Consider the following 27,703-nt stretch of genomic DNA (forward strand, 5'->3'; position numbering starts at 1 on the left):
ACAGGGATGGGGATGGCAGGTTTCCACGAGGCAGACGGTCTCATGGCTCATATTGCAGGTCCGTGGCGATGAGCATGAAGCCCTGCAGGGAGTCAGGATGAGAGAAGGGAAAGGGGGACACGGGGGATGCCAGGGGGAGGGAACAGTGGTGGCACTCACCTCCTGCAGTGAGATGCGGGGGCTGAGCAGGTTGAGGCCACGTGGGAGGGGCAGAGGGATGCCAGTCCGGAGCCACTCTGTGAGGAGACAACGTCATAAGGGGGGGATGGCCCTGGTGCAGCTGGGGTGGGGCAGGATGAAGACAGCACTCACTGTTTGCTTTGGGCACCCCAAAAAGCCACAGCCCAAACTTCAGTAGGGTCTCCAGGGGCTTCACCTGCAGGACAGACAGTCCATGAGCACAACACAGAGAAGGCAGAGGGGTCTGTGGTGCTGACAGGGCTCAGTTCTCTGCCAGACTTGCCTTGCATGGGGTCCACAGCACCCCCCAGATCCCCCCCAGACCCTGCTCCCCAGATGACGTGGAATCCAAGACTCCCTTTGGCTTCCCTGGCACAGCCACTCACCTGCACTGGGCCCACCTTTGATGCCACCTGTGTCACACTGAGCCTGGAAGACAAGATCAGGGTCAGAGCCAGGCACAGGGATGGGAACTGTCCCTTCCCAGGGTAGGGACAGGCTGAGCTCCATGATGGGACTGGGAGCCCAGCAGAGTGGGTTGAGCTGAGGACACAGTGCCAGGGCAGCTATCATGGATGAGAGCCAGGGGCAGGATGGAATCTGAGTAGGCAAAATGGGACTCAGGGAGGCAAATGGCCAGAGGAGGGGAATGGGGAAGTTCCCCAGATATGTGTCAGGGCAGTGCAGACCCAGCTCAGGATCAGGCACTCACCCTGTCAGTCTCACAGTGCCCCCAAGCCTGTTCCTGGTGATAGTTGGCTTTCCTGTCACATTGGCATCCTGCAGCAAGAAGAGATGTTGGAGAGACCATGGCAGAGTCTGCAGCCCATCATCACCCAGCATGGCTCCAGTATTCCTCCAGTATCACCCAGCACTGCCCCAGCCAGGAGTGCAGGCAGGCCAGCCCCAGCCAAGCCCTTTGGGCTCCACTGACACCCTGTGCCGTGGCAGCAGCAGCACTCACAATGTTGAGCAGAAACACAGGGACACGAGTGGTGTTGGGCAGCACCACGAAGGCCTCGGCAGAGCTGAAGAGGGTCCCATGCAGGGCATCGGGGTGGCAGGAGATCAGGGGCTGCTGGTGGGCCCAGAGGAGCAGCTCCATGGGCTGGTCCTGGTACTGCTCCTGCAGCTGGAGGGGACAGGGCTGGGATGGCAAAGAGCCACACTGGCACTGCCACCATCAGCCCAAGGTCCCAGCTGGTTCCCATCATTGCCCTGCCCTGGGCTGAGTGTGGGTGTCTTCTGCCCTGCCCATGTCCAGGTCATGTCCTAACTGTGTCCCATTTTGTCTGCATCCCATCCTGCCTGTGTCCCATCCTATGTCCCATCTCTCTTGCATCCCATGCCCCCCGTGTCTCATGCTGCCCATAGACCATTCCATCTCCCACTTCCCCTACCCCCCACCCCTGTCCTGTTCCTCCTGCATCCCTTCCTACCTGTGTCCAAACCTCCTGCATCTCATCCTCTGTTTCTCCTGCAATCCCATCCTACCTGTGTCCCGCCCCATGTCCCATCCAGCCTGTATCCTGTCCTATTGCATGTCCCACCTGTGGCCCCTTCTCCCTGTGTCCCATCCCACTCACCTGATGGGAGAAGACCCCCATGTTCTTGGTCCTCAGCTGGAGTGGGAACCGCCGGGGGAGCTGGAAGGCAGGAAGTGTCAGGGTGCTGAGGCCAAGGCAGAGCTGGGCACGCAGACACGCTGGTGGGACCCCAGTGGGGACAGCTCTGCCCTCCAGCCATCCCTACCATGTCACTGGAGACATTCCTGCGCAGGGCTCCGGCCATGAAGTACGTGAAGGCGGCTGAGTTGGCAACAAAGTCAGTGACAGCCAACAGCAACATGGGCTCACGTGCCAAGGGCAGTGCCTTGGGCATGGGTGTGGGCAGAGACACAGGCAGTGCCATGGGCAGTGGTGTGGGCAAAGCCATGGGCAGTGCCACTGGCAGTGCTGAGAGTCTCTTCTGGTGCATTCCCACCCTGAAGACCTCTCCCTGTGCAGACAGAGGGATGGATGTGAGGCTCAGCCAGGCTCTCCCGATCCCTGTTCCCAAATCTGTCCCAGGGATGCCCAGGATGGCATTACCTTGAGGGCAATGACCCCATGTTCCGCTGTGATGGCTGGCGGTCCCAGCAGGGAGTGATCAATGGCAGCAAAGGCATCCAGCTGGGTGGACACTGCAGGGACACAGGGGTGGTCGGGAGGAGTAGGACCACAATCTTCCTCCCACAGCCCCAGCTCTGTCAGCACAGGGCTGACAGGATCCCACCCCACAGTGGAGTCCTGCAGACCTCACCCAGCACCAGCCCTCTCCATGGTCCCCTGAGATCACCCTGCCCATCCCGGTGCTGGGATTCTCTCACCCACCTTTCATGTGCTTCAGGACACCATCCAGCCTGTCAATGCCCCTCTGGAGCTCGTAGCAGAGCTAGAAGCAGAACAAGGTGTCAGCAAACCCAGGGATGGGGGACCCAAAACCTCTCACTGGGCTGGGATGGGACAGAGACACAGACACCTCACGGCACTGGGGCTGAGCACCCACCTGCTTGTTCAGCTTCTGCCGCAGGGTCCTCTGGAGCAGCGGTGCCAGCAGGTTGTACAGCCAGCTGTGGAGCAGAGTGGGATGCTCAGGTCACCCCGGGGTACCCTCCAGCACCTCCCAGCCCACCACCCTGTCTGGGGCACAGGGAGTCTCTGCTTTCCAGCAACAGGACAGAGCTGGGGGTCTTGGTATCACCTGTATCCACGGTGAAACTCCACGTGCAGGTCGGTGCCATGGGCATCACATCCAGCACTCCACACTGTGGGGCGGCCGCTGCCATCCTCGCTCACCCCCAGCACCGCTGCCACTGCCAGGTCCTGCATGTGGAGCTCCACGGACCCCCCGTCCTGGCTGGAGGCAGAGCAGGTGAGCACAGGGACAGCAGTGACATCAAGCCACCCCGAGCCACCCTAGTCCCTGTCCCTGTCCCCATGAGGACTCACATGGCACCCAGCTGGGCTGCCCAGTCAGCGCTGAGCCGAATTTGGGCTCGCTGCACCATCAGCCTCACTCCCACATCCTCGGCAAAGGCCAGTGTGGAGTCGTTCATCTGCAGCTCATGGATGTGGATCCTGCAGAACACGGACAGGCTGGGCTCAGGGCTGTGCCCAGGACAGGGATGGGGACAGGAACAGGACTCCATGGGCAGCTCTTACCGTGGCACAGCGTAGGTGAGGGTCCCCAGGAGTGGGGTGTTGTAGGAGCCTGTCAGGTTCAGCTCATGCTCCTTCTGCAGCGTTGACTGGAGCAGCTCCAGCCCAAAGCGGTGGCCTGGGGCAAAGTGGGAATTTAGACACTAAGGAAGGGGTGGGGTACCTGAGGTGCCAGGGAGGTGAGCAGTCAGGTCCAAAATGTCTCCTCCATCCCTGGTGGGCTTGGCATCACTCCTGGGAGTGCCCACTGGTCCCCTCCATCCCCCATCCTTAGCAGTCTGGGCAGCATTCCCCACTGTCCCACCCTACCCCTGCCCCGTCAGGGGCACAGACCCACCAAACTCCAGAGCACTTCGGGTCAGCCAGGCCTTGATGCCGGGGTTGGTGACGGTGACAGGGACACAGACAGGCAGCAGGAGCAGGAGGCAGAGCCATGTGATTCCTTGAGGATGGTGCTGGGACCTGAAGGCTGGAGCAGACAACATGGCTTGGGGACACACAGCTGATGCAGAGACCCCCTCTCTCTGCACCAGCAAAGCCAAGACTTATATCCAGGACAGGCAGTCTCGTGTGACATCAGCACTTGTGGGGACAACACAGCACTCCAGCCACCAAAAGCCCAGCCTTGCCCAACGTGTGACTCAAAGGGGAAGCCGGGTCTGCCGTCGTTCCCCACTCGTGCCCACCGTGGGAGAGGAGGAAGGCGGGGTCCCCCACCACCCACTGCCATCCCCCCGCCCTGGGGATGCACAGGAGCTGGGGACACCGGCCAGGGACCCCCATGGGGGCATGTGACTGGTGTGGGGGGGACACGCAGGGACCCAGCTGGGCCAGGGTACACGTGGCTTTGGCTGTACCTGTGGGCAGAGGAGTGGGAGGACACAGTCAGATGGCCCCGGAATGGGGGGGCTGCACTGGGGCAAACAGGGCTCAACCCTCTTGCACTGGGGAGCACCTGCTGTTCCCACTTTGGGAAGGGCTCTGGGAATCTTGTGTAGGGTCACCCAGTTTTCAGTGAGGATCAGGGTGGTCAAGGTGCAGTGACAGACCCTGGGGATCTGATGGGAAGGTCGGGACAGTCAGAACAGGAGCAGAACTCTGCAATCCCCTCTGAAAAGCCACAGCTGCAGGAAAGAAGCAGCCTGAGCTCCCAAACCCACCGTCAGTGGGACAAACCCCACTTGGAGGGCATCCCTCCAGCTGGGCAGTGCCATGGGCTGTGGCTGACAGGGGTCCAGCTGCCCTTCTGGATCCAGCCAGAGGGACTCAGGGATGCCTCTGGAAGGGCCAGGGCCTCATCATAATCTACCATATGGAGTTCTTGAGAGCAGCTGCCACTTGCTGAGACCCCCCCAGTGCCACCAGCCACAGGTGCCATGATGGCCATGGCAGCATCCTAAAGGCCAGCGCTGACCCTGCCCCTCAGCCCCATGCCCACCACAGCCCCTCTATCCCCGGGTGCCCACTCTCTGCGCCAAGACTCACCCTGGCAGGGGGGCACGGTGCCCCACACCTTGGGGGCCGCAGGTCCTGCCATATGTCCCAGCTCTGCTGTGTCCCCAGGACCGTACGTGGCAGCAAACAACAGGGACAGGCTCTGACATCAATGTCCATCCCTGGTCCCTGTCAGACCACAACGTCACCCACTTCCCCGGTCCCTAATCCTTCCGGGATGAATCAGGTCCCACGAAAACACCGAGGGACCGGTTGGGGCGCAGGTGCCCGCGGGCTGGGCACTCCCTGGGGCTCTCTGGTGCATCCTGGTGCTGCCGCATCCGGCATCCCGGCACGTGTCAGGCGGCTCAGCCGTGCCGGCTCCTCTGGCTCTGGCAGCCTTTTCCCCAGCTCCCGGTCGTGGCCACACCGTGTTCCCATACCCTGAGTGGGGGGTGATGATCAGGGTTGCATCGCGAGGGCTCAGCCGTGGGGCACACGGGGCTTGGGCAGGGGGAGAGGCAGAGTGGTGTGGACACACATGGGCATGCACAGAGCTGTCTCCCCGCGGCTCCGGCTGGAGATTCCACCTCTGCCAGCAATGAATGGGTAAGGACGGCACCAGGGAACACTGCACGGGACAAGCAGCAGCGCCTCCCGCACCGCCCCCGGCCCTGCTTCTCCCTGCGCAGGGAGGGACCCTCTGGATTCCAGGAGTCCAGCCCGGGCCGTGCAGTGCGAGCGGGCACCGGGAGAGGGACCCACTGCCCCAGCAGTGCCGCTCCAGGACAGGGAGGGAGCCAGAGACAGAGGGGACATGAGTGGGGGGTGACAGAGAGGATCCATCCGATGATGGATGGGTTCATTCACAGACACCACAGAGCCCTGATACCCCACTGTGTGTCCCCCACTGCTGTGTCACGGCCAGGACAGGGCTGGCTGAGCCAGGCAGCATCCAGGTTCCCCAAGTCACCCACCCTGCCACATTCCCCTGCCAGGGGATCTGCTGGACTGGGGAACCACGAGCAGGCACCTGTGGGCATGGACTCACTCACAGCTGTGCCTGAGCCTGTGAACATGCAAATACACACAAATGCTTGTGCAGAGGCTCACACACACCTGTGCCCAGGGCTGATCAAGCCCTCCCAGCCCCAATCCTCTGGCTGTGGAACCCTGGACGGCCTAAAGGGTCCCATTAGGGCAACAAAACCAGTTCCGGGCACCCCAATTCCCCTCACCCACCAAGCCCATAGGATGATCTACAGCTCTGACACAGGAGGCTGTGTGATCCTTGAGGTGTTTGTGAGTCATGGGGCAGCTCAGGGCAGTTCTGCTGCCTGGGGCATCCCCCGGCCCTCAGGGTTGCACAACCCCTGATGCAATTTCCTTCCCAAGAGATTTCCGTCTCCCCAGGCAAGGGTTGCTCCAGGAAGAGCTGGAACCGCAGGGGCAGCACCAGCAGAGCCACAGAGAGCAGGACCCCGGAACTTGTACCTGCTCTCCCCTGGGACACTGCAATGCAAACCACCCCTACACCCCAGTCCTGACACAGCAGCGACTGGGGGAGTCTTGGGAAGGCTGCTGGGTGCAGGTGACCCAGCTGGGAAATGGAGAGAGGGGAACCCCATCCTGCAAGCTCATCATTACCCAGGGAGATGGGGGCCCCACACTCCCCACCTGGACACACAGGCCCACATGTGGCTCCCAGTTCTGTCCCCTCCACGTCATCATCCCCTCGAAGTGCCTGAGCAGGAGATGCATCTCAGTGCTGCTGGATTGTGCTACCACAGAAATCAGAGTGCAAAGTCTTTCCTCCTGTGTCTGCCCCCCAACACCCCATGGCTGAGCCCAAGCAGTGAAGGAGGGAGTAAGAGATGCACCCCACGGGACCCACCAAGAGAGGTTCTGTGGGGACAATGCTGGGAAAGGGCACCCACAGACCACAGGGAATTGGGACCATGCCATGAGACCCCCTCCCCAGCATCACCACACGAGCTCAAGTCCCTGCACCACCCAGCACACCCACTCAGCCCACACTGGTCTGCACAAGTGCCCCAGTTTGATAAGGAAATGTATCCTGAGGGCTGAGAACCCCCAAAACACGGGGAGGGGGTGTGAGGAGCAGGAAGAAAAGGCATGGGTGGTCATCAGGACTTGTTTAATAACAAAACTCCAGCTATTGTAGAACAATATTCTCCAGCATCATTGTAATATACAATACGGGGAATGCTCTCAGCAATCTGAGAAGGAAGGATACGGCCCGCGGCACCCCCTGCCCGGACTGCGGGGGCACCCCCAGGGCAGCCCTGCCGGGGATGCAGGCGAGCCGTGGCGTTCGGGGCCGGGCTCCCGGGGTCACGTCCGTGGCGGGTCCCGAGCGGTGTCAGCGGCAGAGGATGCGGTCAGCGGCGGGGATGCACGGAGCCTGCGGGAAAGGGGGACGAAGCTGCCGGTCAGTACTTGTCAAGAAGTGTCTCGGGGAGTAAGGGGATAGAAGAAAAGATCCTCAAAAAGGAGAGAGCGCGGTGCGGATCGTGGGAAGGAGGGTCCGGGGAACGCCGCTGCTGCCCGGCGGGAGCGGGAGCGGTGCCGGGGCGTCCGCACTCACCTCGGGGGGGTCCCCGGCGGCGGCGGCGGGGCGCGGGGGCCCACACTGCAGCTCCAGCTGCAGGTCCCAGATGTAGTCGATAACGTGCTGCAGCAGCTCCACCTTGGAGACCCGCCGGTGTCGCGGCAGAGTCGGCACCAGCGCCCGTAGCCGCGAGTAGCAGCCCTTCATGTCGTACAGCAGCGCGGCGGCCGCCTGCTCTGCCGCCCCGGGGGACACCCCCGGCACCGGCCCGCAGCGGGCGGCCTCTCCGGGCCGCACGGCCTTCAGCGCTCCGCCGGCGCCCGCGGGCAGCGGCGAAGGGGCGATAGCAGCGACCTTCATGTCTCGGGGCCGGGCGGACGGGAGGGACGGGCGGCGCTGGGACCCTGCGGGCGCACAGCCCAGCGCGCGCCCCGCCGCGCCAATTATAGAGCGCCGCCGGCCGGGGGGCGGGGCCTCGCGCAGCGCCTCGACCAATGGCGACGCAGAGAGAGCGGGGCGGCCCCGCCCACTCCATTCCTGCGGCCCCGAAGGGCAGCGTCTTAAAGGGGCAACGGCAGGGAGAGGGCGGTGGGGCGCTTGGGCTGCGGGGGGAAGGCACCAGCGGTGCGGAGCTACGGAGGTGCCGAGCGCCCGCTCTGCCCCCGCCACTCACGCGGGTAATTGCCAGGCGGGCTCCCCGTGTCGGGCTGCCCTCAATCCCGCTCGCCCCTCGCCCCGTCCAGCCCCCGGAGCGCCTGCAGGAGCGCGGCCCCCCCGCCCCGCCCGCTTCCCCCGCGGCTCAGACCGTGAGACGCCAGGGTCGTGACGTCACCCATTCATAAAGCCGCGCGCTGTCAGCGCGGCGCCGGGCGGGCGGTGCCCATGGCGACGGGGGCGGGCCGGGCACACACCTGCAGCCCCCACGGGGGCACCGGGACCCCCTCGGAGACAGCGCGACACCCGCAGGGACACCGACACCGCCACCCCCACGGGACCCTCCCGGGGACCCTACCGGGGACCCTCCCGGGGACTCAGGGGCACCGGACCCCTCCTCAGGCACCGGGACCCCAGGGTGACACGGGCACACGGGCATCCCCACCGCGGACACCGCGTGCCCTGCGCCTCCCACCCCTGTTCGGTGTCTGCTGCTCGCAGCTCAGTCCCGGGGCTCGCACCTCCGTGGCAGCTGCTCGGTGGCGGCTGCCGGGGCGGGGGTTGCCAGGGTAGGATTCACCAGGGGGTGGAAGGAGGGTCGGGCGCTGGGTGCGTGGGGCAGCGCGGGACCGTGGGCACGGTCCTGCCCCCCGGGAGAACCGGCGGAGGTCCCGCTGGTGCGGCTGCAGCCTCAGCACGAGACAACCAATCCCTACCCCGAAGGGCTCCCGGTCCGGGCTGTAATTAGCGTTACTGCTAATTACCCCGCACCTGCGGAGAAAGCAGCAGCGCGCGGCGAGGGCCCCGAGCAAGACCCCGGCACACCCTGAGCAGCGTGAAACGGTGCGGGGAGGGGGGAGAGCGGGCAAAGCTGCAGCCTCGGACACTCCAGGGTGTGTGTACAGTGACACACGGGTGTGCGGGCACGTGTGTACAGACACGGACACGCGGGGGGGAGTGTGCGTGGCACACACGTGCAGGCGCACACAGATGTGGGTGGGACATCCCCAAACACGTGCACGGGCAGATTCACGCACATACACAAACCCGTGGAGCACAAACACAGCCACCAGTGCACACACAAACACAGAAAGGCACACATGGATGGATGGACATGCAGGTACACACACACGCACGTGTGCACACCCATGCACTTTCATGCACACCTTGCACACCAACGTGTGTGCCCAGGTGCCACAGCAGCCCCCGCTGCCCTTTGTGGGGGTGGGTTTCGGATTAGACCCTCCCGCGCCTGACTTTGCCTCCCCAGGCATGCAGGACACTGCGGGCCTCCCCTCCTCTTCCTCCTCTGGGGGGGCAGCAATCCTGGAGAGCACGGATGGACTTCAACCCTGCCAGCCTGGCTGGCGGGGAGCTGGATCCCTGTGCCCCCCTGTCCCTCCCTCTGTCCCTCCTCCCTGTGTCCTGCAGCCCGGTGTGGTGGCGGTTCCCAGGGTGGGCACGGCGCTGGGGTCGCCCCCTCCATTCAGGGCTCGGCGGAGGGCCCGGTGCTGCCCGGTTCCCACCGCGGCTCTCAAAGCTGCTAATTAGCCCCCATCTGGCGGCAGTGGCCGGGCCGCGGCGGGAGGCCGGGGACATTGTGCGCAGGAATGTCTTTCAGGGCTGCCGGCCGGGCCGCCGCCACCGCCAGCTGCGCCACCAACAATGCCGGGACGGGACGGGACGGGACGGACCCCGCGGCCCCGGGCACCGGCCACCCCGGGCGGCGTGGGGACCAGGGCTGCATGGCCGTGGTGGGTGTCATGGCACACGTGGCACAGCCACCCTGGCATGAGTGGCACAGCCACTCCGGTTGCCCCAGCCCATGGGATGCCCCTGGCAGCGGGACACGCTCGCCCCGTCCCTCTGCGCGTTGGGACACTGGGGATGGGGCGCTGGGGATGGGGCGCTGGGGATGGAGCGGTGGGGATGGGGCGCTGGGGATGGGGCGCTGGGGTGGTGGGGATGGGGCGCTGGGGATGGGGCGCTTGGGTTGGGGCGCTGGGGATGGGGCGGTGGGGTTGGGGCGCTGGGGATGGGGCGCTTGGGTTGGGGCACTGGGGATGGGGCGCTGGGGATGGGGCGCTTGGGTTGGGGCGCTGGGAATGGGGCGCTGGGGATGGGGTGCTGGGGTTGCGCTGCCAGGGCGGCTCCGGGACGCTGCTGTGGCCACAGCTGCCCGCGGGGGCCCAGCGTGGCACGGCGTGCCGGCCGGCACAGCGGTGTTGTCCGGCAGAACACAGAGCTTCATTTCCATCTCAATTCTGGGAACGGGGCGTGCAGAGCGGTAACAGCGGCCTCGGCCATATGGCGCTGGCGGGGCTCAGCCCGGCCGGGGGGGCAGCCGGGGGCGGCTGCTTTGCGCCCGAGCAGGGGTTGCCCGGCAGCCGAGCACATCAAAGCCCCCGGCCGGCCCCGCCGGGACCACACAGGGCACGGCCGCGCCAGGCCGGCAAGGGGCTAAGGGGCTGCCTGTGCTGCTGGGACAGTGGGGACAGGGTATAGTCAGCACCCAGGACTGGCAGGCCCCTGTCCTGGTATCGCCCAGCCCCACACTCTGGCCTGCAGTGCTGGGAGCAGGAGGAGAGAAAGCACCACAGACACTGCAGGTCAGGCTGGGGGCCACCCCAGTGACCATGACCCCCAAACTGGAGCTGTTCCTGCCTTGTCCGGGGCTGAGCTGTCTCCAGGTTCCCTCTCCCAGTGCCATCCACAGCTCAGCCCTGGGGCTGTGCTGAGCCTCCAGCCCCCCATGTCCGCAGGACTGTGCTGAGCCAGGGTTGCAGATGTGCTGGGGCTGCCAGCACAGCTGGAGCAGGGCCGAGGCCTGAGAAAGCCCCTGCGCATTCCCCTCCCGCCTTCTCCCTTCCCGTTCCCAGCTCCATCCGCTGCAGCCCAGACCAGCTGGAGCCAGGCAGCCCTTCCTGGGATTTATTCCAGCTTCCTGCCCCTCCTCGCCGGCAGGCCGGGGCTGGGGCTGCTCTCGGCTGTTTCCTCTCCCCACTCGCAGCCGCCGTCCGGGCGCCACTGCTGGCACTGACCAGCCCGTGGGACCCTGGGTCTCACCACCAGCACCCACCACCCTGCTGGACACCACTGTCACCACCATGGCCAGGCATCCCCAGCCCTGCCTCACCCCGGGGCACGAGGTGACACTGCAGCCCCCACCCCAAGCAGCACCCCTGCTGCAGCAGGGAGGCTCTGCACAGCTCTGGGGTGCCAAGTAGCCCCAGTGTGTGTCCCCTCACCCCAGGCACCAGTATCCCCCCCCAAAAATTAAACCACCATCCCTCTGCCTGGTGTGTGTATGCAGGTGTGCCCCTTGTGCACCCCCAGTTCAGCCCCTCCCATCCCACTGCAATTCTTGGGAGATTGGTATGAGGGGAGGGTGCCCTGGAGCAGCTGTGTGTGCCAGTGGGCACCACTGCCCTGAGCAGAGGTGAGTGGGTGGGTGAGCAACACCCCAAACCCCACAGCTGCTGCACAACAGGCTGCTCTGGCCCCTGCCCTGGCTGGGTGCAGCTCAGTGGATGGAGGTTTCCTGCCAGAGCCAGCATATCCACATTTCCGCAGCCCCCTCCCTGAGCCAGAAGGACCCTGTGGAGAGGGGAAGGTGGCCCAGCAGAGGTCCAGACACAGTGGGGCCGTGGGGCCGTGGCAGTGCTGGGAACGGAGGTGCCACAGGCCCAGGTGCAGCAGGGAAGGGAACCGGGGACTGCCGAGGCGCCGGCTCTGCTGGTGGCTCCTTGCAGAGCCCAACACACTTCCTTCCTCCTGGCCAGCCCTGACTTATCAGCCGGGCAGGGCAAGGGGTGACCCTGCTCTCCCCTCCCCAGGCCTTCCGCTCCCTGCAGCCCCGGGAAGGCTCCCAGTCACACTCCCACCACACCTACAGCAGGCACAAGCCCCACCCCTGAGTGTGCAGGGCAACCTGGAGGCAGGAGGGTGGGCAGTGCTGACACTGGGGTACCCTGTGCACCTCCCAGCCTGCTCCTGCCCCCTCGGGGGGCTCTGGAGGCTGCACAGGCATGCACGAGGCCATGGGGACAGCAGCTCACAGCACTCAGAGCCAAGGGGATGCAGGGCCTCTCAGGATGCATTGCCAGCCCCACACCAGGGGACACACACTCTCACACCAAGGTGGGGAGTGGGGTCCTGGCTCGGGTCAGGGTGCTGAGCCCATGGCAGAGCCAGGGTCCTTCTCCATGGAACACTGGAGGCTGCTGGAATCACATCTGGAGTCTAGACTCAGTGACTCGGTGGGCCGGGCCTGGCGGCCGTGCTGTGCCCAGGCCCTGCTGCACACTGTTTGCTTAGCTGGAGGTATTTAATTGGAATTAAAGTGGCCCCTCTTGTTTTTGCGGACAGGGCTGCTGGAAAAGGAGCTGTAAGTCATAGAAAACATCTGCAGGAGCCTGCGAAGGGTCATTAGATGGCAGAACGAGAGGCGCCACTTTTAGTGCTCCCAGCCGGCGCGGGGAATAATGGTTCAATACGGCTTTTGTGGAGGGGCTGCCAAGCCAGCAAACACTTTCTATTTATTCTGGCAGTGGGCATGCCCAGAGGGACGCAGGATCCTCTGCATGTGGGCCCCAAGGACAGGCAGGGAGGACACTGCCAGTGTTGCAGGACACAGGACAGCTGGTCCCAGTGGGAGCTGAGGCAGCTGCTGGAGCTGCCCCTGTCTGCAGCTGCCCCATTCCGCTGCCTGAACACCTCAGACACTGCCCACAGCCCCTCCAGCTCCCATGCCAGCACCAGCAGCCCCTGCCCATTCCAGCCCCAGGGGGTGCAGGATGGAGCCTGGCTCCCTGCAAGAGAGTGGGACACCCCCCCTCTCCTTACCCTACTCTGGGCTGAGTTTGGGGTCTCCCACATCTATCCTGCCTATGGGTGCTTCCTCAGGCCATGGGGATTCATCCCCAGCTTGCTAAGCCCCCATGAGCTGAGGCAGAGCATGTCCCCACCCTGTGAGGTTCCTGCACCCCAATCCCTGCTCAGCCAACTCTGTTCCATGGCCAGATCCCAGCTCAAACCTGTCCAGGGGTCATCTACTGTCATCTACAATTCTGGGTGCTGCAGAGCAGGGGCCAGGCTGGGGGAAGACTGAGTGGCAGAGGACTGGGAGGGGGAAGGGGACGGTCACTTGGAAACGGTCAGACAATGGCCACTGGCCCCACTGGGACAAGGTGAGTGAGCCAGACACTGATCCTGGTGCCAGCCGGGCAGCTGAGTGGGGACATGACCAGCACTCCTTCCTTCAACATGGTTTAATATGAGAGAAAGCAAATGCACAATACAAAATTTAAAAACCGGCGTACATCGATACCCCACCTGGGTGGCTGCTCCGACACACACAACACAATGCTCTTGCACAATTGTTTCGTCGTCTGTCACTTGCAGAGGGTCTGGAAGGGCCCCAGCCCAGCGGCGCCGGACGTGGCCCACGGGCAAGGTCACTTCTCCTTCTTGGAGGCTTCTGTCGGCTCTTCTTTGGAGGCCCCCAGCGCCTCCTTGGGGGTTGAGCTCTCCTCGTAGCTGGGGATGAGAAGGACACAAGGGAGGAATGAGGGGGGCCAGCTGCTCCCTGGGAACAGAACCCTGTGCCACGTTGGGACAGCCCAGCCCACGGCGTCGGGGTCTGCTCTGCTGCCACAGCTGTGCTGAGGAGGGGATGGGCTCCAGCCATTGCCCCCAGTGGGGGAACCCCCATAGGGCAGAGCCCAGGCAGAAAGTTGAACCATCTGACCGTCCTGGACATCCACAGGGATGGGGTGTGCCCAGTCAGGGGCCAGCTCTGTCCTTGCTTCTGAGAGCACCGTTGGATACCCTGGATAGCACACATTTTCCCTGGCTGAGCCCTCGTGCCAGTGGGGCCGTTAATGGGGAGCTGCAGCAACACCAATAGCAGTGATCGCCCCCAGGGTCACTCCTCTGGCTGCAAACCCCCTCCAGCAGAGGCCCCAGGGCTCTGGCAAAGAAAGCCCAGGAATGCTGCTCCAGCAGAAGGGAACACAAGGGCAGAGATGTCAAATCCTCTCACCCTTCCCAGTCTCTCTAGACTGGGAGAGAATCCGGCCCACAGCAGCATGGCGACAGCTCCAGCCTCTGCCCAGGGAGCAGGGAAAGCTGGGAATGGGGAGAGCTGGGACCTGCCCCTACCTGGCCAGAGCGACAGACAGGGGGCCCCGGTGGCAGTGGCTACATGGCACTGGGGCTCTGCTGCCGGCGTCGGCGGGGACAGGACAGTTTCTGCTGCATGGAATCAGCCAGGCTGGCCGGCGAGCCAGACACCGTGGGGAAGTGGGTAAGTCTTGGTGTGTGTGGCAAGATTTCAGCAGAGGATTCATAGCTGCAGGAGAGAGAAAGCAGGAGGGAAAAGACAAGGACAGAAAGGAGAGGGGGAGAGAAAGAAAAAGCGGAAGAGTTTTGGAGTGACAGCACTGAGAACCCACCACCCTGTGCAGGCAACCTGGCATGCCCCCTCCAGCTGGCACCCACTGGCTCAGGCCCTGCCCTGGGGCCTCTCCTCGCCTGCAGACCCGGGGCAGGGCTGCAGCATGGAAAAGCAAGTGCTGACACCTGGGAATAAGGCAGCTCCCACTGGTATGGGGAGGGAATAAGGCAGCTGGAGCCCATGGAGCAGGGAGCAGGCAGTGGTAGAAGAGCACCTGGGCAGGTGGAAGAGCAATGCAGCAGACCCTGTCCTGCCACTTGAGGACAGTGTGTCCACAGCCGTGAGGGGCAGGATGGGATCCCCCTGCCTAGGGAGGCTCAGCAAGGCCTGGAGCCACGGAGCTGATCCCCATGTCGCCCACCTGTGCTCCATCAGCACCCCTTCCCCTGCTCACTCCCACCCTCACTGCTGCGAGACACCACGTGCAGGCAGAGACCACTGGGAACTGCCAGCTCCAGGGAGAATCAGGGTGCACCGAGGCACACAGGAGAGCTACACCTGGTGGGATTCCTGCGGTGGGAGCCACTGGCCTCCAGGCACAAGTCCCATGGAATCCCACTTCCTCTGCCTGCAACTGGAGCCACTTCAAGGGAGGTCTGGACCCCGGGGGCTATCAAGACTGCAACCTCCCAGCACCCTGCTTCACCCTGGCAGCAATTTGCTGTTGGAGCAGCTTGTGCTACTGCTCTGGGGGACAGTAGCCACTGGCTGCCAGGCTTCCTGGGTGCAGGCCAGCCTTGCAGCTCGTCTCTCCCCAGTTTCCTGGCAGGAGGTGCTGCTGCTGTCAGCTGATGAGTCACGGCACTGGGGAGAGTGGCTGCAGGATCCCAGGTGCACAGGAAGGACGATCCCAGGACACTCAGCGCCTGCAGCAGCATCGTCAGAACCAAACATCAAAGGAGGGGCAGGTGTGGCAGGGCTGGGGACCAGCCCAGCTGAGAGCCGCTGGGAACATGCATACCTGCATCTCCCAGGGGAGGAGAGGGGAGAGGAAGGGAGGGGAGAGGAAGGGAGGGGAGGGAGGGCAGCTGGCTCCCTGCTGCACCCAGTTTCCCTGGGAGCTCAGGAAGGCTCCCCGAGCAGGGGCACTGGGGAGACTGAAGGGTACATGGCCATGCTTTAGGATGTTCCCTTCCCTCCTCTGCCTCAAACTGTTCTGTGCCACCACTGAGCCTTGAGCACAGCAGAGAAACAGCTGTCAGGCAGGGCAGGCTGTGCTCTGTGCGGCTCAGAGGGGACAGCCCAGGCAGGAGGCCAGAGCTGCCCACTGAGAGCAACAGGCAAACGCCTGGACAGGCTGAGAGAACAGCTGGAGCCCAACAGCACAGCACAGCTCCTTTTGGTCTTCACCCACAGGGAGACTCCTGCAAACCAGGAGACTTTGGCTGAGTGGGGAGGTGAGATGTGCTTGAAGCAGCCTTGGCTGCTCTCACAGCCAGCTCTGGCTCTGTTCTTCCCCACCCACGGGCCCTGGGACACAATGACCAAGTATCTCTACACCAGGTGTGCAGTCCCACCCTCCCCTGCCTGCCAGCGCATGGGAAGGGTTTGTCACTGGGGCGTAAAGCAATACCAGGTGCTGCCTGCCTGCTGGTACCACACCACAGCTCCCACCCAGCTCCTGGAAGTGGCTGGAGCCAGGACCGGCGTGTACAAACACAGACCTGCTCCCTCCACCCACACACACCCAGAGCATGCCCAGAGGAACCCGTCCCTCCAGCTGTGCCCAGGCGTGGGAACATCTGCACGCTTCAAGTGCTGCAGCGCCGCCAGCAAAACAGCTCCGGCCCCAGCTGAGGCTCACCTGAACATTTCAGTTACTTCTCCCTTTGCCAAGGCCACAAGAAGTGGGAATCCAATGCAGGCAGGGACCAGGTACAGCAGAGCAGGCTGTGGGGAAGAAAAACAACTGTTAAACCAAACCACAAATCAACCCTTGGGAGAAGTGTGTGGCGAGCTGGCCCTGTCCCCTCTGCACCCACTGTGTCTGTCACAGCACTGCACGGAAGATAAACACCCCAAAAAGCAGCTTCAAGAGCCAAGTCAGAGCTGCACCAAACTAGATTAGGAGGAAATTCCTCCCTGTGAGGGCAGTGAAGCACTGGCACAGGTTGCCCAGAAAACCTGTACTGCTCCATCCCTGAAATGCTCAAAGCCAAGTTGGACAGGGCTTGGAACAGCCTGGTCTAGTGGAAGATGTCTCTGTCCATGGCAGGGGGTTGGAACGAGATGGTCTTTAAAGGTCCCTTCCAACCCAAACCACTCTGGGATTCTGTGAAATCACTGCCATGAGGTCCCAGCAGGCCACCAGCACAGAGGGCCCCCCACTGCAGACCATGGCATGTGGGCTCCCAGGGCCCCCCACAGCACAGCACTGGGTGCTCAGGGCAGCTTGGTCACAAAGAGCCAAAAACCACAGGGCAGGCCAGCTGAGGGACTGTTGTTGAAAACACAGGATCCATGCCCCAGCCAGTCTCTGCTCCAGCCAGGCACACAAGTTTTGAGCAGGAAAAGGTACAGGCAAGCACTGGAAAATCAAAGCCAAGAGAAGGAACACATCTACTTTCTCCTGGCAGGATGCAGGAACCTCGTGGCCAAGCTGGCCTGACCCACTTGGACACGCACCTGTGGGATGCAGCACAGCAGAGCTCACCTGGGCATGCTTGAAGATGTGCATGATGAATATGGTGAGGCCCAGCCCAAAGATGTAGGCCACAAAGCTGGTGTAGAAATACGTGTGTGTGTTCTTCTTCAGGCTGTAGGGAAAGGGAAGGGTCTAGTGACATCAGGGCTGGAAGGTCAGTGCCCAAAAATGGAGGTGGCCCAGCACTCTTGGCCACCTCCCACCACTCTGGGGTGTGTGGAGCAACACTTTGCCTGTGCAGCCCCCAGTGCCATGGGAGCAGTGTGGGATTGGAAGGGGTGACACCCAGGTGAGGGGCTGGAGAAGGGAAGGAGGCAAGAGATCCTGCTGCTGGATGGTGTCTGGGAGGGGAGGAATTGGTGCTGGGACTCAGGGAGAAGGTCCCACTTTCTTGGGGGAGACTGGCCTGTCCCTGGCTCTCAGCAGGTCCTGTTTTATCACAGGGCAGGCCACGGGAACTGGAATTCCCAGCAGGTGCAGGCAGGATGTGGGTGGCAACACCTGGAGGAGCTGGCACAGAGCAGAGGGTCTGTGCCAGGGGGAGCAGGGCCACACCACCAGTCACACAGAGCACCCTGTTCCCTGGAGCCTTTTCATGTAGGACAACTGCTGCAGCCTGGCCGTGGGTGCAGCTCCCCTGTGTGGGAAGGAGCTGCTTCCTCCAACGTCAGTGGCAACCTGGAGGCAGCCAGCACTGCCAGGCACCAATTTGCATGCACACAAGTGCTTCCAAAGTGCCAGCACTCCTGTTTCCCACGCTGTCACGGCTTCCTCTCACTCCAGGGAGCAGCTCTGGGGGCCTGTTATGTGCTGCTACCCTGATGCCCTTCCCTGTGCTGCCTGAACTCAAACCACTCACCCAAATCACTCAGGACTTACCCACAGAGCCAACCCTGCTCACCTCTACTCTTCCAAGAGCTTCTCCTTAAACCCTCCTCATTCCAGGTTCCCCACCCAGCCCTGGAGGGGAGCACATGGCTGTGCTCCCAGCTCCCCCTTCCCTTTTTGCCTCTACAAGAGCAGCTCAAACCTGCAGGAGACCCTTCCCTGCCGCCTGCTCACCTGATGTCAAACCGCAGCAGCAAGGCAATGAAGATCCCTGTGGGGAGAAGGGAACAGAGAGAGGCTGGAGGCAGCAGGGAAGGCTGAGGGAGGCGCTGCAGGAGCAGGGAAGGCTGAGGGAGGCAGGGCAGGACCCGCAGCGCTCCGGTGCCGGTGCCGTGCCTGGGGTGACAGTGCCCTCTCGTGGCACACGGCACCGGGACAGCATCAGGATCTGCTGGGAGATCCTCAGCTCCATCAGGACACCCCCAGGGCTCCCAGTCCTGCCCCTCCTATTCTGTCCTTACCTGGAATGACAATGTCTCCCAGTCCCAGCATGGCAAAGTTGTCGGCTTCCAGCCCTTTCTCCAGCAGGTCCTGAGGGAAAACCACTGAAAGGAGCAGAGAGAGGCACAGTGAGTGGGTGTGTCTCTGCTGAGCAGACTCCAGGCCCAGTGGTCCTGGCAAATAAGGACCAGAACAGGATAGGACCTCTATCCCTGCCCTCAGCCCCCTCCTCCCCTTGTTCTCTTTCCTGGGACAACTCCAGAATGAGGAACCATGGGGTTCACAGTCAGTCCTGTGTGCAGGTTTCAACCCCAGCTCCCAAACTACTGTGTGTTCCACAGCAGCATCAGTTCACCCCTCCAGCTGTTTTGGGGGTCTCTGGTTTTTTGTTTTTTTTTTTTTGTGGTGTGGAGGTTTTTTTGTTGCTTCTTTTTTGTTTTGGATTTTTTTTATAAGCAGGTGAAATTGTCCACTCAGGGGGTATAGACTGACCCAGACAGACCAGGGCTCTGCAAACCACCCCTCTGCAGAGACCTGGCCTGGCTTGGGGCTGGTCAGTGACCAGGACTCTGAGGGGTCATTATCAGCAAAGATTCCTGCACACACCTCCCACCCTGAGCCATCTCCAGAGGTGGAGGGTGGACAGAGCAGGGACAGCAGCAGAACAGACTCCAGCACACAGGGAAGATCTACTCACGTTTTATTGGGGCCTCAAACGATTTGGCAACTGTCACCATCACATTGGTGCCAAAGACCTAGGGACAAGCAGAGGAGTCCAGGGTGACCACAGCTGCACAGGAACACGTGTACACACACTCAGCTACAGCCAGGAGGGGCTTCAGCAGCAAAAAATAGTTAAAAGCTGCCAAAATGTGGGCAGAGGAGCCCTGCAAGTGAGCCCACTGCCCAGGGGAGGGGCACAGGATGGCACTTGGGGAGGTGGGCACATCATGGCTGTCCTGCTCTCGGAACAGCACGGAGAGAGCACTCCCATGGCAGAGCTGTTGTCCAGCCCCAGCCCTCCCCACCACCCAGCCCTGTGCCTCAGTTCAGCTCCAGTCAGTGGGCTCTGTCAAAAGTCCAACTGGAGGGCTGCAGCTTCCAGTGGAGTGTCCCAGCCCAGGAGCTTCCAGCAGGGACAGGAACAAGTGTCAGATCAGCTGCTGAGGTCATTTACTTGCACAACCCTATCAGCTGTAAATACTGGCAGCATGTGGGGGGTGGACTGCAAACACCAAGGGCAGCCACCCTGATCTCTGCTCCTTTCCATCTCCAAGCCTCCAGTCCAGCAGGCACAAAAAACCAGGTGTTGTTTAGCACTGGGTGAGCAAAGTCCTAGAGACAGGGATTAAAGTGAAACCTTAAAGCATCAGATTAACACCAATAATGTGCAGCAAGCTCTGGGCATCACTGTGGAGTGACCAGGACTCCATACTGGGACTAGGGAAAAGTGCCACATGTAAATTCACCCAAGACTATGTGGGGGAATAGTACTGACCCACTGAGCAGACCTCCTTCCTCCTTGAAATATTCCTTGGATATCACTGCTATTAAATCTGTGTTAAGATCCAAGTGACCAGTCCCTGCAGATGGGCACAGCAAGAGGGTCTCCACTCCAAGACAGCCCTTCCATAAGGCTCTGGCAATACTCTGATCTCTGGGGAAGCTCAGCCAGCAAGCAGAGAGCAGCAAGGGCTGAATTACTTTCTCCAAGGCCTTGGGAAGACACTCAACTACCAAGCAGGGCATGAGGCACCAGGTGTGCCAAGGCACAAGGCTGAGTCCTCTCCAGCTGGAGGAAGTGGCCCACAGGCTAAAACACCACAGAGCCCACACTGTTAACATGAAACAGGGGCAGCACCGGCCAAGCACAAACAACCCACAGTAGCCAGGCTTAAATAGGGATTACTCAGGCAGCTGCAGAGCTGCTGGACAGACCTCAAGGTATACAAGGCTCCCAGACATTTGGAAACATGGTGATTCAGAAGGTGGAGGCAGCAGGAAGGACTGGGGAATATGGACATTACAAGGAGAAATATTCCTCCATGGCTGGAGGGGAGCATATGACTGCACTCCTGCCTTCCCCTTCCCCTTTTCCTCTACAAAAGCAGCTCAAATACACTGCAAGAAATAAGGAAAACCTCAAAATGAAGAAGTCAGGGTGCTGCACTGGCTGAGGGAAAGAATCTGGAAGCATTCCAGGGTCTGGTCCTCTGTGCAAGAGAAGAGAAGGACACCAACGAAAGCAGATGACAGAGCCAAGGCTCAGCTCATACCAGCAGGATCAGGGTGCCCCAGAGCAGCCTCCAGCCCACTCAACAGCTCTGTTGAGCACTGGGAAGACCACAGTGGGGAATTCAGAACCGGATATGACACTCTGAATACACCACAAACAGCCCTGATGAGGTCCCTGCCAGCCCTGAGCTCCCTGAGCCAAAGATTAAAAGGAATCCCGTTTATGCTGAGCCACATTCTGCCACTGTTGATTCTGTCACCAACCCCACCACACTCCTCTGGGCTGAGAAAGCGGAAATCCTGACTGCAAAAGTGTGTCCAGCCAGTGTGGTGCTTCTGGAGAGGAGCAATGCCAGGCACATGCTTCCAATAACAGCCTGTGGAATGTGCCCATTTACCCAGAACACATCGTAGATGAAGAGGCCCCCGAGCAAGATGCAGCCCGTGCTGACGTTGTTCAGGTGCAGCAGCTCCACCCCGTTGAGGGAGAATGCCAGTCCAAAGAGATTGTTGGCAATCCAGTGCTGAAAAGGACAGGAAAAGGACATTTGGGTCCTGCTGCACATGGGACCCCCACCCTGAAGGGAAAGGGGTCTGTGTCTGATCCAGCCCCACCCCAGCTGTGCCTCACTTACCTTTCTCAGCAGGTACCAGACCCCCACAACACTGCTCAGAGCCAGGCACACGAGATCCTTGGTGTCAAACTCATAATTCACTATTTCTGCAACAGAACAGAGGGGTCAGATTTGGGGCAGGCCAGGCAGCTCCTCCCACACAGGGCCCAGATGAGCAACTCCACAGCTGGGGAGCACAGAGCACAGTGCTCATGTCCCAGACAAGGGGACTGTACCCATGGTACACACGTGCACACCACCTGCCAGTGAGCAGCAGGCCCTGGAAAGCCCAGACCTTCTCCTCCAGCCAGACTCTGCACATGGACAGCATCCGTGATCCTGATGTCAATAAGGAAATTGGATTCAGGCACTGCCTAAGGCAGGGAGAGGCAAATCTTGTCCCTTTTTCTGTGCCAGTTAACTCCTGGTGGTATCACCAGAGGTATTCCCTTATCAGTAAAGCTATTGGGTAAAACACTTATCAAAGCCTCTGCTACCAGTGCAAAGACCTCAATCAGAGTAAGGCAGCACAAAAGAGTCAGCACTGTGCTATCCAAGGAGCTCAAATAAAGGCTCTGCATTAACAGCAGCCACAGCTCCATCCCTACAGCACTACCTGAGGTGTTTCTGGGGTCTCACTGCCAGCCAGGGGCAGCACCGAGTGCCAGCCCAGCTCTGCAGGGACACACAGGGCTCACACTGGCTATGGAAGCACAGTGGGGAGCAAGAGGAGAGTCTGAGAAGGTTGTTTCAATGGGCTGAAAGTCAGAAGACCAAAGAAGCAAAAAAATCCCCAACAGTAAAGGCAGAAAACATTCAGGCTCCCCCGAGAGACCGGCGAGCCAACGTACCCTCCTTGCTCTCCCCGGAGCCCTGGGTGAAGAGGAGCTGGTACTGTTTGTTGGGGAAATTTGCAGGGAAGAATCTGTTCATCATGGGGCTGAAACGAGAGGTGTAGAGAAGGGCAGTTGGACAGAAACCCCACGGGACACACTGCCCAGCACCTCTGTATGGGAGGGGGCCCCACACCCCCCCAGAGATGTAAAACACCGAGTTCTGTCCCATCAGGGATGGGCAGGAGCCACAGCCACAGGAATCATCCTCCCCTGAGGTCTGATCTGCCCATAGGTGATGATCCCCAGAAATACTCCAGGGCAACAGGACAGAGCAGTGTCTGCAAAAAAGGAGGGCCCACCCCAGACCCCAGCAATAGCCCTGTGCCCCCCAGCAATAGCCCCGTGACCCCCAGCAATAGCCCCGTGCCCCCCAGCAATAGCCCCGTGCCCCCCAGCAGCCCCCTGGGACCCAGCACTGCCTGGGCCACCACTGAACAGCTCTGTCAGAGCAGTGCAAAGCCCCTGCCTAGCACCAGTCTAGAGAAAGCATCTGGTCCCCAACACACCAGAGCTCAGGAAACAGGAAACCAGTGTGACTTTTTCAGTTACTGAAACAGCCTGAGCTTTCAACATCTCGTGCCACACATCAGTGGGAGAGGCCAGGGACGTTACAGTGAGCTCCAGCTGCCTGAGTCACCCATCCCAGCACGGGGCACGCAGGTGTGGGGGAGCTGTCCCTTCCACGGGGCTGCAAGAACTGTGCCAGTGGAGGGTTGGGTTGGGTATTAGGAAATCTGCACCCAGAGGGTGGTTGGGCACTGGAACAAGCTTCCCAAGGAAGTGATCATGGCCCCAAGCCTGCCACAGTTCAAAGAGCATTTGAACAACACTCTCAGGGACATGGTGGGAGTTTTGGCATTGTCCTACTCAGGGTCAGAAGTTGGACTCCATCCTTGTGGGTCCGTTCCAGCTCAGGATATTCTGATTCTAAGACTGTAAGCCACAGCAGCTCTTCAGGGTGAGCTGGCCTTGTTCCATGATGGGAGCCACTCACACCTCCCCCAAGTTCTCCCAGTGATGCTCCACAAGGTACCAGCTTGCCAGGCCCCCAGGGGTCTGCTTCCCCCACAAGGAAGGATTCACAGCATGGTCTGGCCCTTCCTACCACCAAGGGACAATATGATCAGAGGTTGGGCCAATACCCCACAGACCTGGGTCCACTGCAGGGCAGTGATGCCCTAAAACCCCCCAATGAACTGAACTGAAGCCTCGGGCAGCCCTGCCCCAGTGAGAGCCATCCCTGTCCTGTACCTGATGGTGTGGGACAGGGCCAGGATGCCCAGCACGAAGAAATACATGGAAAGCAGAAGATTGATGTACTCTTGAGAGAATATCTGCAAGACAAACCCAGAGAAGGGTTAGTTACTGCAGCATCTTCCCCATCTTCATACTTCTCTCAGCAGCTGCTGTGTCAGTGCTCCAGGGAGATGAGAATAGCTGGAATAACCCAAATTCCTGCATGCTGAGGGGAAATTTGTTGGAAATAGCCATGTGCTCAGAGAACAAGCACAATGGGCCTGTGAGCTGTGGTGCATCTGTGAGCTGCTCAGGTCAAAAAATAACTCCAGTGCTGCAGAAAGGAGGCCAGAGCTTCCCCCATGGAGCAGGGAGTGAGGCACCACTCCAAGGGGGCTGCCCTGGCCAAGGGGAGCAGCAGCATCCCCTGCCCTAATTAAACAGGGTGTTATTAAAACTTTTGCTCTCCTAAACACAGGCTTCCTTACTGAGTCACACCCCCACACCCAGCATGGGGGGACCCTGGGGCCCTCTATGCTCTCCTGGAAGGGGGATCCTTCCAGGAGAGCACACAACATGCTGAAGATATTAAAAAGAAGAGCCACTGATCAACTTTGGCAGGATCATACTGCACTTTCATTCAGTGTTCCTTCTCCCAGTGTCCCCATTCCAGACAGGAGTGAGAGGCACTTGAGGAGCTGGGCCTTGAGCTATGGGCCACAGGGTCCTTCCAGCAGCCAGAGGGGCTGAGCTGCAGCCCAGGTGAGCACACAGGCCAACCTGCATTCCTGGGAAGGCAGGGCATGCTGCTACAGAGCTGAGCTCTGTGGCTGTGCAGGCTGTGGCATGCACTGACCTTGCAGAGCCAGTGGGTACCCAGGACCACAATGCAACAAGGACCAGCCATTGGCCCACAAGACAGGAGCCCACAGCTTCTGTGTGGTCACTGCCATTGGCAGAGAAGGGACTGAACTGCACCATTCCCAACTCTGCACCTTAACCCTCACCTCCTGGGCACTCAGGAGCACCCTGGCATCTTGCAGGCATCCCAGGACAGCACAGCTGGAAGCTGCCACTCTGTGATGCAGCCCTGTGGCTTCCCAGGCTGCTCTGGGAGCTCAGCCACATGCCAGACCTGTATGGCAGCCCCAGGTGCTTTAGGCCACGACACCTTCTCCACACAGCCAAAAGCACCTGCTGCTGGCAGCTCCCATGTGTGATCCAGGCCACCTGACTCTGCCTGTGGGCTCTGCATACCTTAAAAAGACTTGCCCTGGTCACACAGGGGCTTCCCCAGGCCTGCAGCAGACACAGCTCCAGGAGCACAGCACAGGGGCAGCAGCATTTGCCCCCCAGAGTCCCTGGCACCCTCTGCCTCCAGCCTGTGCCCTATCAGGTTGGCCCACGGAGGCAGAAAGGGCTCAGGGCTGTCTTTCCTCCTTGGCAGCTCTCCAGAACCAACCTGTGCACAAACAGGCTCCTCCAAGCTGTGACAATTCAGGAAAGAACTGATGTCCTCCTGCCTGGTGACACCAGAGAGCTCAGGCTGTGCAGCCCTGAACTCTTTCTGTCCCAACATTATGAGCCAAAAACGGAGTCAGCCCCAGGCTGGGAGCTCCTGGCTGGCCCTGGCTCCAGCACCACTCACTTACTTTAAAGAAGAGGTAGAGCCCCAGGAGGGTGCAACTGGCAACAATGGGAAAGCGAGCAGCATCTCGGCTGGTAATGGTCTCTGGCATCTCTGAGGAGTTCTGGGGAGACAAGGAGAGGACAGGAAGGGATCAGCCCCTGCTCTGGCACAGTAAAGGGGCTCCATGGTGGTTTCAAGAGGGACAAGGCACCCTCTGGCCCCTGCTGTATCTGTCAGTGAGGCTGTGTCACAGGCACACCCGAAATGGAACACACAAACCTTTCACTTGTCCTTCCCAGGGTGACCACAATTTACTGCTTTTTTTCCTCTTGAAGAAAGGAAAATCCCTGTGCTGGCCCTGTTCCCTTCTCCCCTGCCCAGGGGGGAACTGGGCTCCCTCTCTGCTCACGCCCAGCCGGCCCCATCTGTGCCACCATCTGTGATCACCCCCTGCACGACGTGTCTCTCCAGCCACCTCCTCATCCCTCACCCCCCTCTCGGGACACTCCTTGTGCTCAGAAGCCCCAGATGACTTACAAGCCTCTTCTGAGACATCTTTGCACCAGCTGAACCAGCACCTTCCAAGCCATTTCCCACGAGAGGCCTTCAGCTTTCAGAGGAGGTGGAGGGGCTGTTCCCTGCCTGTTCCCAGCCCGGCTGGCTGCTGCTCAGAGATCTAATCTCACTCAGGCAAACACCTGAGGCCAGCACAGACAGAGGGCACCTCGGCAGAAGACCTTTTGCAGCTTGTCACACAGTGCCCAGGGCACAGGGTGCCCAAATTCCTGCAGCCTGAGAGATGAGAACCCCCCAAACCCTGGCCAGGCCCTGCTCTCAGTGCCCAGCTGCCTGAGCTGCCAGGACCCTCCCTAGAACCAGCTGAACCCCGGGAAGTGAGGCTTAAGGGCACACAAGGAGCTTTCAAAAACAGCAGTGGAACAGACTGTGTAAAACAGCCCTTCCTGCTGAGCTGCAGGACACCAAGTCTGGGGATTCAACTCCCAGCCGCGGGATGCACAGAGCAGTGGGATGGGCTGCAGGGACAGCACGGGGTGTGCAGGCAACAGAGCACCCCCGAACAGCGCCGGGGCTGCGGGGGCAAAGCCACGCACGAGCCCCCCCAGCACCGGCTCCTCTTGCGGGGGGTCAAGGGACGGTTGTGTTTTGCAGCACTTGAATTTTCAGGGCACTGAGGGCGCGGCTGGAGGAGCCCCCGGGGGAGCCGCTCCCTCCCGGGGGGTCCCTGCCCCTCTCCAGGCCCAGCGCCGAGCCCGGGGCGGGCGACATGCAGCTGCCGACCCGCCGGTGGGACGGGGCGGCCGGCGGAGGGGACCCTGAGGCGGGGTGGGGGGAGCCGGGGCCTACAGGCCCGTCCGCCCCGGGGCCGCGGGGGTACCTTGCTCTTGGCGCAGCTGACGGAGCGCAGCGCCCCGAAGAAGATGGGCAGCAGCGCCATGAGGACGAGGCTGCCGTAGGCCAGCGCCATGCCCTCGGGGGTGGCGGGCGGGCGGGCGGCGGTGCCGGCCCCGGGCGCGGCCCCGGCGGCGCTCCCGTTGTGCGCCGCGGGCTCCTCCATGGCGGCTGCTCCCACCGCGGTCCGCGCCGACACGTCCCCCCGAACCGGCCGGAAGTGCGTCACGGCGCAGCGGCGCTGAAGCCGGACACGCCCCTCCCCGCGGCACCGCCTTTGCCAGGAGAAGGGCAGAGCTCCGGTGGGATGCGCATCCCCCGGTCCCGGTGCCCCGGACATCCCTGTCCGGCACTCCCTGCCCGCGGCTCCGGTGGGATGCGCATCCCCCGGTCCCGGTGCCCCGGGCATCCCTGTCTGGCACTCCCTGCCCGCGGCTCCAGTGGGATGCGCATCCCCCGCTCCCGGTGCCCCGGGCATCCCTGTCTGGCACTCCCTGCCCGCGGCTCCGGTGGGATGCGCATCCCCCGGTCCCGGTGCCGCTCGGCATCCCTGTCCGGCACTCCCTGCCCGCGGCTCCGGTGGGATGCGCATCCCCCGGTCCCGGTGCCCCGGACATCCCTGCCCGGCACTCCCTGCCCGTGGCTCCGGTGGGATGCGCATCCCTCGTTCCCGGCGGGCTCTGCATCCCTGCCCGGCCCTCCCTGCCCGTGCCCCGCCGTGTGCGGGCAGCGCAGACCCCCAGGAGGTCGCCGCAGCCTCCCGGAGCACGAGCGGAAGGTGGTGCCATCAGCCTCGGGCGCTCCGGGGCAGCTCCTCCATCCAGCCCTGGGTTTTCCATGCCCTTCGCTGTTTTCCCAAGGACCCACCCTGCTGTCCTTGGGAATTCCGCCGGGAATCCGCCCTGACCTCTCGCCGCCCACCCCGTGGGCACCCAGCCAACATCCCCCTCGTAAATGGCAGCGAGTTCTCCCCGCGCTGGAGCGGGGCCAGGGCGCTGCTGGAAAATTGGCTGAAATGGGTGTTTTGCTCGCAAATATCCCGAGTCCTGGCAGCCCAGCGCGGCTGTGCCAGCGAGTCTCCTCCTCCTCCTCCTCCTCGTTGGGGCGAGGGTCTGCTGAGGAGCGAAAATCGGTGCAGATTTGGGCATGGTGAAATGGTGCTGCCCCAAGTTTAGATCTGAGCCGTGGGCAGGGATGGGAGCGCAGCAGAGA

General features: G+C 61.7%; 3 protein-coding genes across 4 annotated transcripts; all 3 read right to left on the reverse strand.

Moving 5' to 3' along the window:
- Nucleotides 1-14: 14 nt before the first annotated feature.
- On the reverse strand, nt 15-4,917 carry LOC139680427 (bactericidal permeability-increasing protein-like). Its single transcript, XM_071573008.1, has 16 exons — nt 4,866-4,917; nt 3,718-3,849; nt 3,384-3,498; nt 3,171-3,299; nt 2,923-3,078; nt 2,728-2,791; nt 2,553-2,613; nt 2,271-2,362; nt 1,933-2,178; nt 1,767-1,826; nt 1,145-1,312; nt 893-960; nt 567-609; nt 313-376; nt 160-236; nt 15-82 (listed from the first exon to the last, which is right to left on the reverse strand). The coding sequence occupies exons 1-16, from the start codon at nt 4,915-4,917 to the stop codon at nt 41-43; spliced, it is 1,569 nt and encodes a 522-aa protein (XP_071429109.1). The 3' UTR covers nt 15-40.
- A 2,038-nt stretch (nt 4,918-6,955) lies between these two features.
- On the reverse strand, nt 6,956-7,791 carry ID1 (inhibitor of DNA binding 1). The gene is made up of 2 exons (XM_071572878.1): nt 7,423-7,791; nt 6,956-7,239 (listed from the first exon to the last, which is right to left on the reverse strand). Exons 1-2 carry the CDS (start codon nt 7,744-7,746, stop codon nt 7,198-7,200), a joined length of 366 nt encoding a protein of 121 aa, XP_071428979.1. The 5' UTR covers nt 7,747-7,791; the 3' UTR covers nt 6,956-7,197.
- Nucleotides 7,792-13,295: 5,504 nt separating this feature from the next.
- HM13 (histocompatibility minor 13) lies at nt 13,296-26,710 on the reverse strand. 2 transcript variants are annotated; one of them, XM_071572989.1, is made up of 13 exons: nt 26,478-26,710; nt 25,104-25,202; nt 23,467-23,549; nt 22,171-22,259; nt 21,341-21,426; nt 21,104-21,229; nt 19,168-19,225; nt 18,491-18,574; nt 18,204-18,240; nt 17,151-17,253; nt 16,302-16,387; nt 14,203-14,392; nt 13,493-13,578 (listed from the first exon to the last, which is right to left on the reverse strand). In XM_071572989.1, exons 1-12 carry the CDS (start codon nt 26,655-26,657, stop codon nt 14,242-14,244), a joined length of 1,182 nt encoding a protein of 393 aa, XP_071429090.1. In that variant the 5' UTR covers nt 26,658-26,710; the 3' UTR covers nt 13,493-13,578; nt 14,203-14,241. The 2 variants fall into 2 exon arrangements, with proteins under 2 accessions (XP_071429092.1, XP_071429090.1); XM_071572991.1 differs by lacking the exon at nt 14,203-14,392 and having other exon boundaries at nt 13,296-13,578.
- Between the last annotated feature and the right edge of the window lie 993 nt (nt 26,711-27,703).

The sequence above is a fragment of the Pithys albifrons genome, chromosome 18 (assembly GCF_047495875.1).
Source record: "Pithys albifrons albifrons isolate INPA30051 chromosome 18, PitAlb_v1, whole genome shotgun sequence".
NCBI lineage: Eukaryota > Metazoa > Chordata > Aves > Passeriformes > Thamnophilidae > Pithys > Pithys albifrons.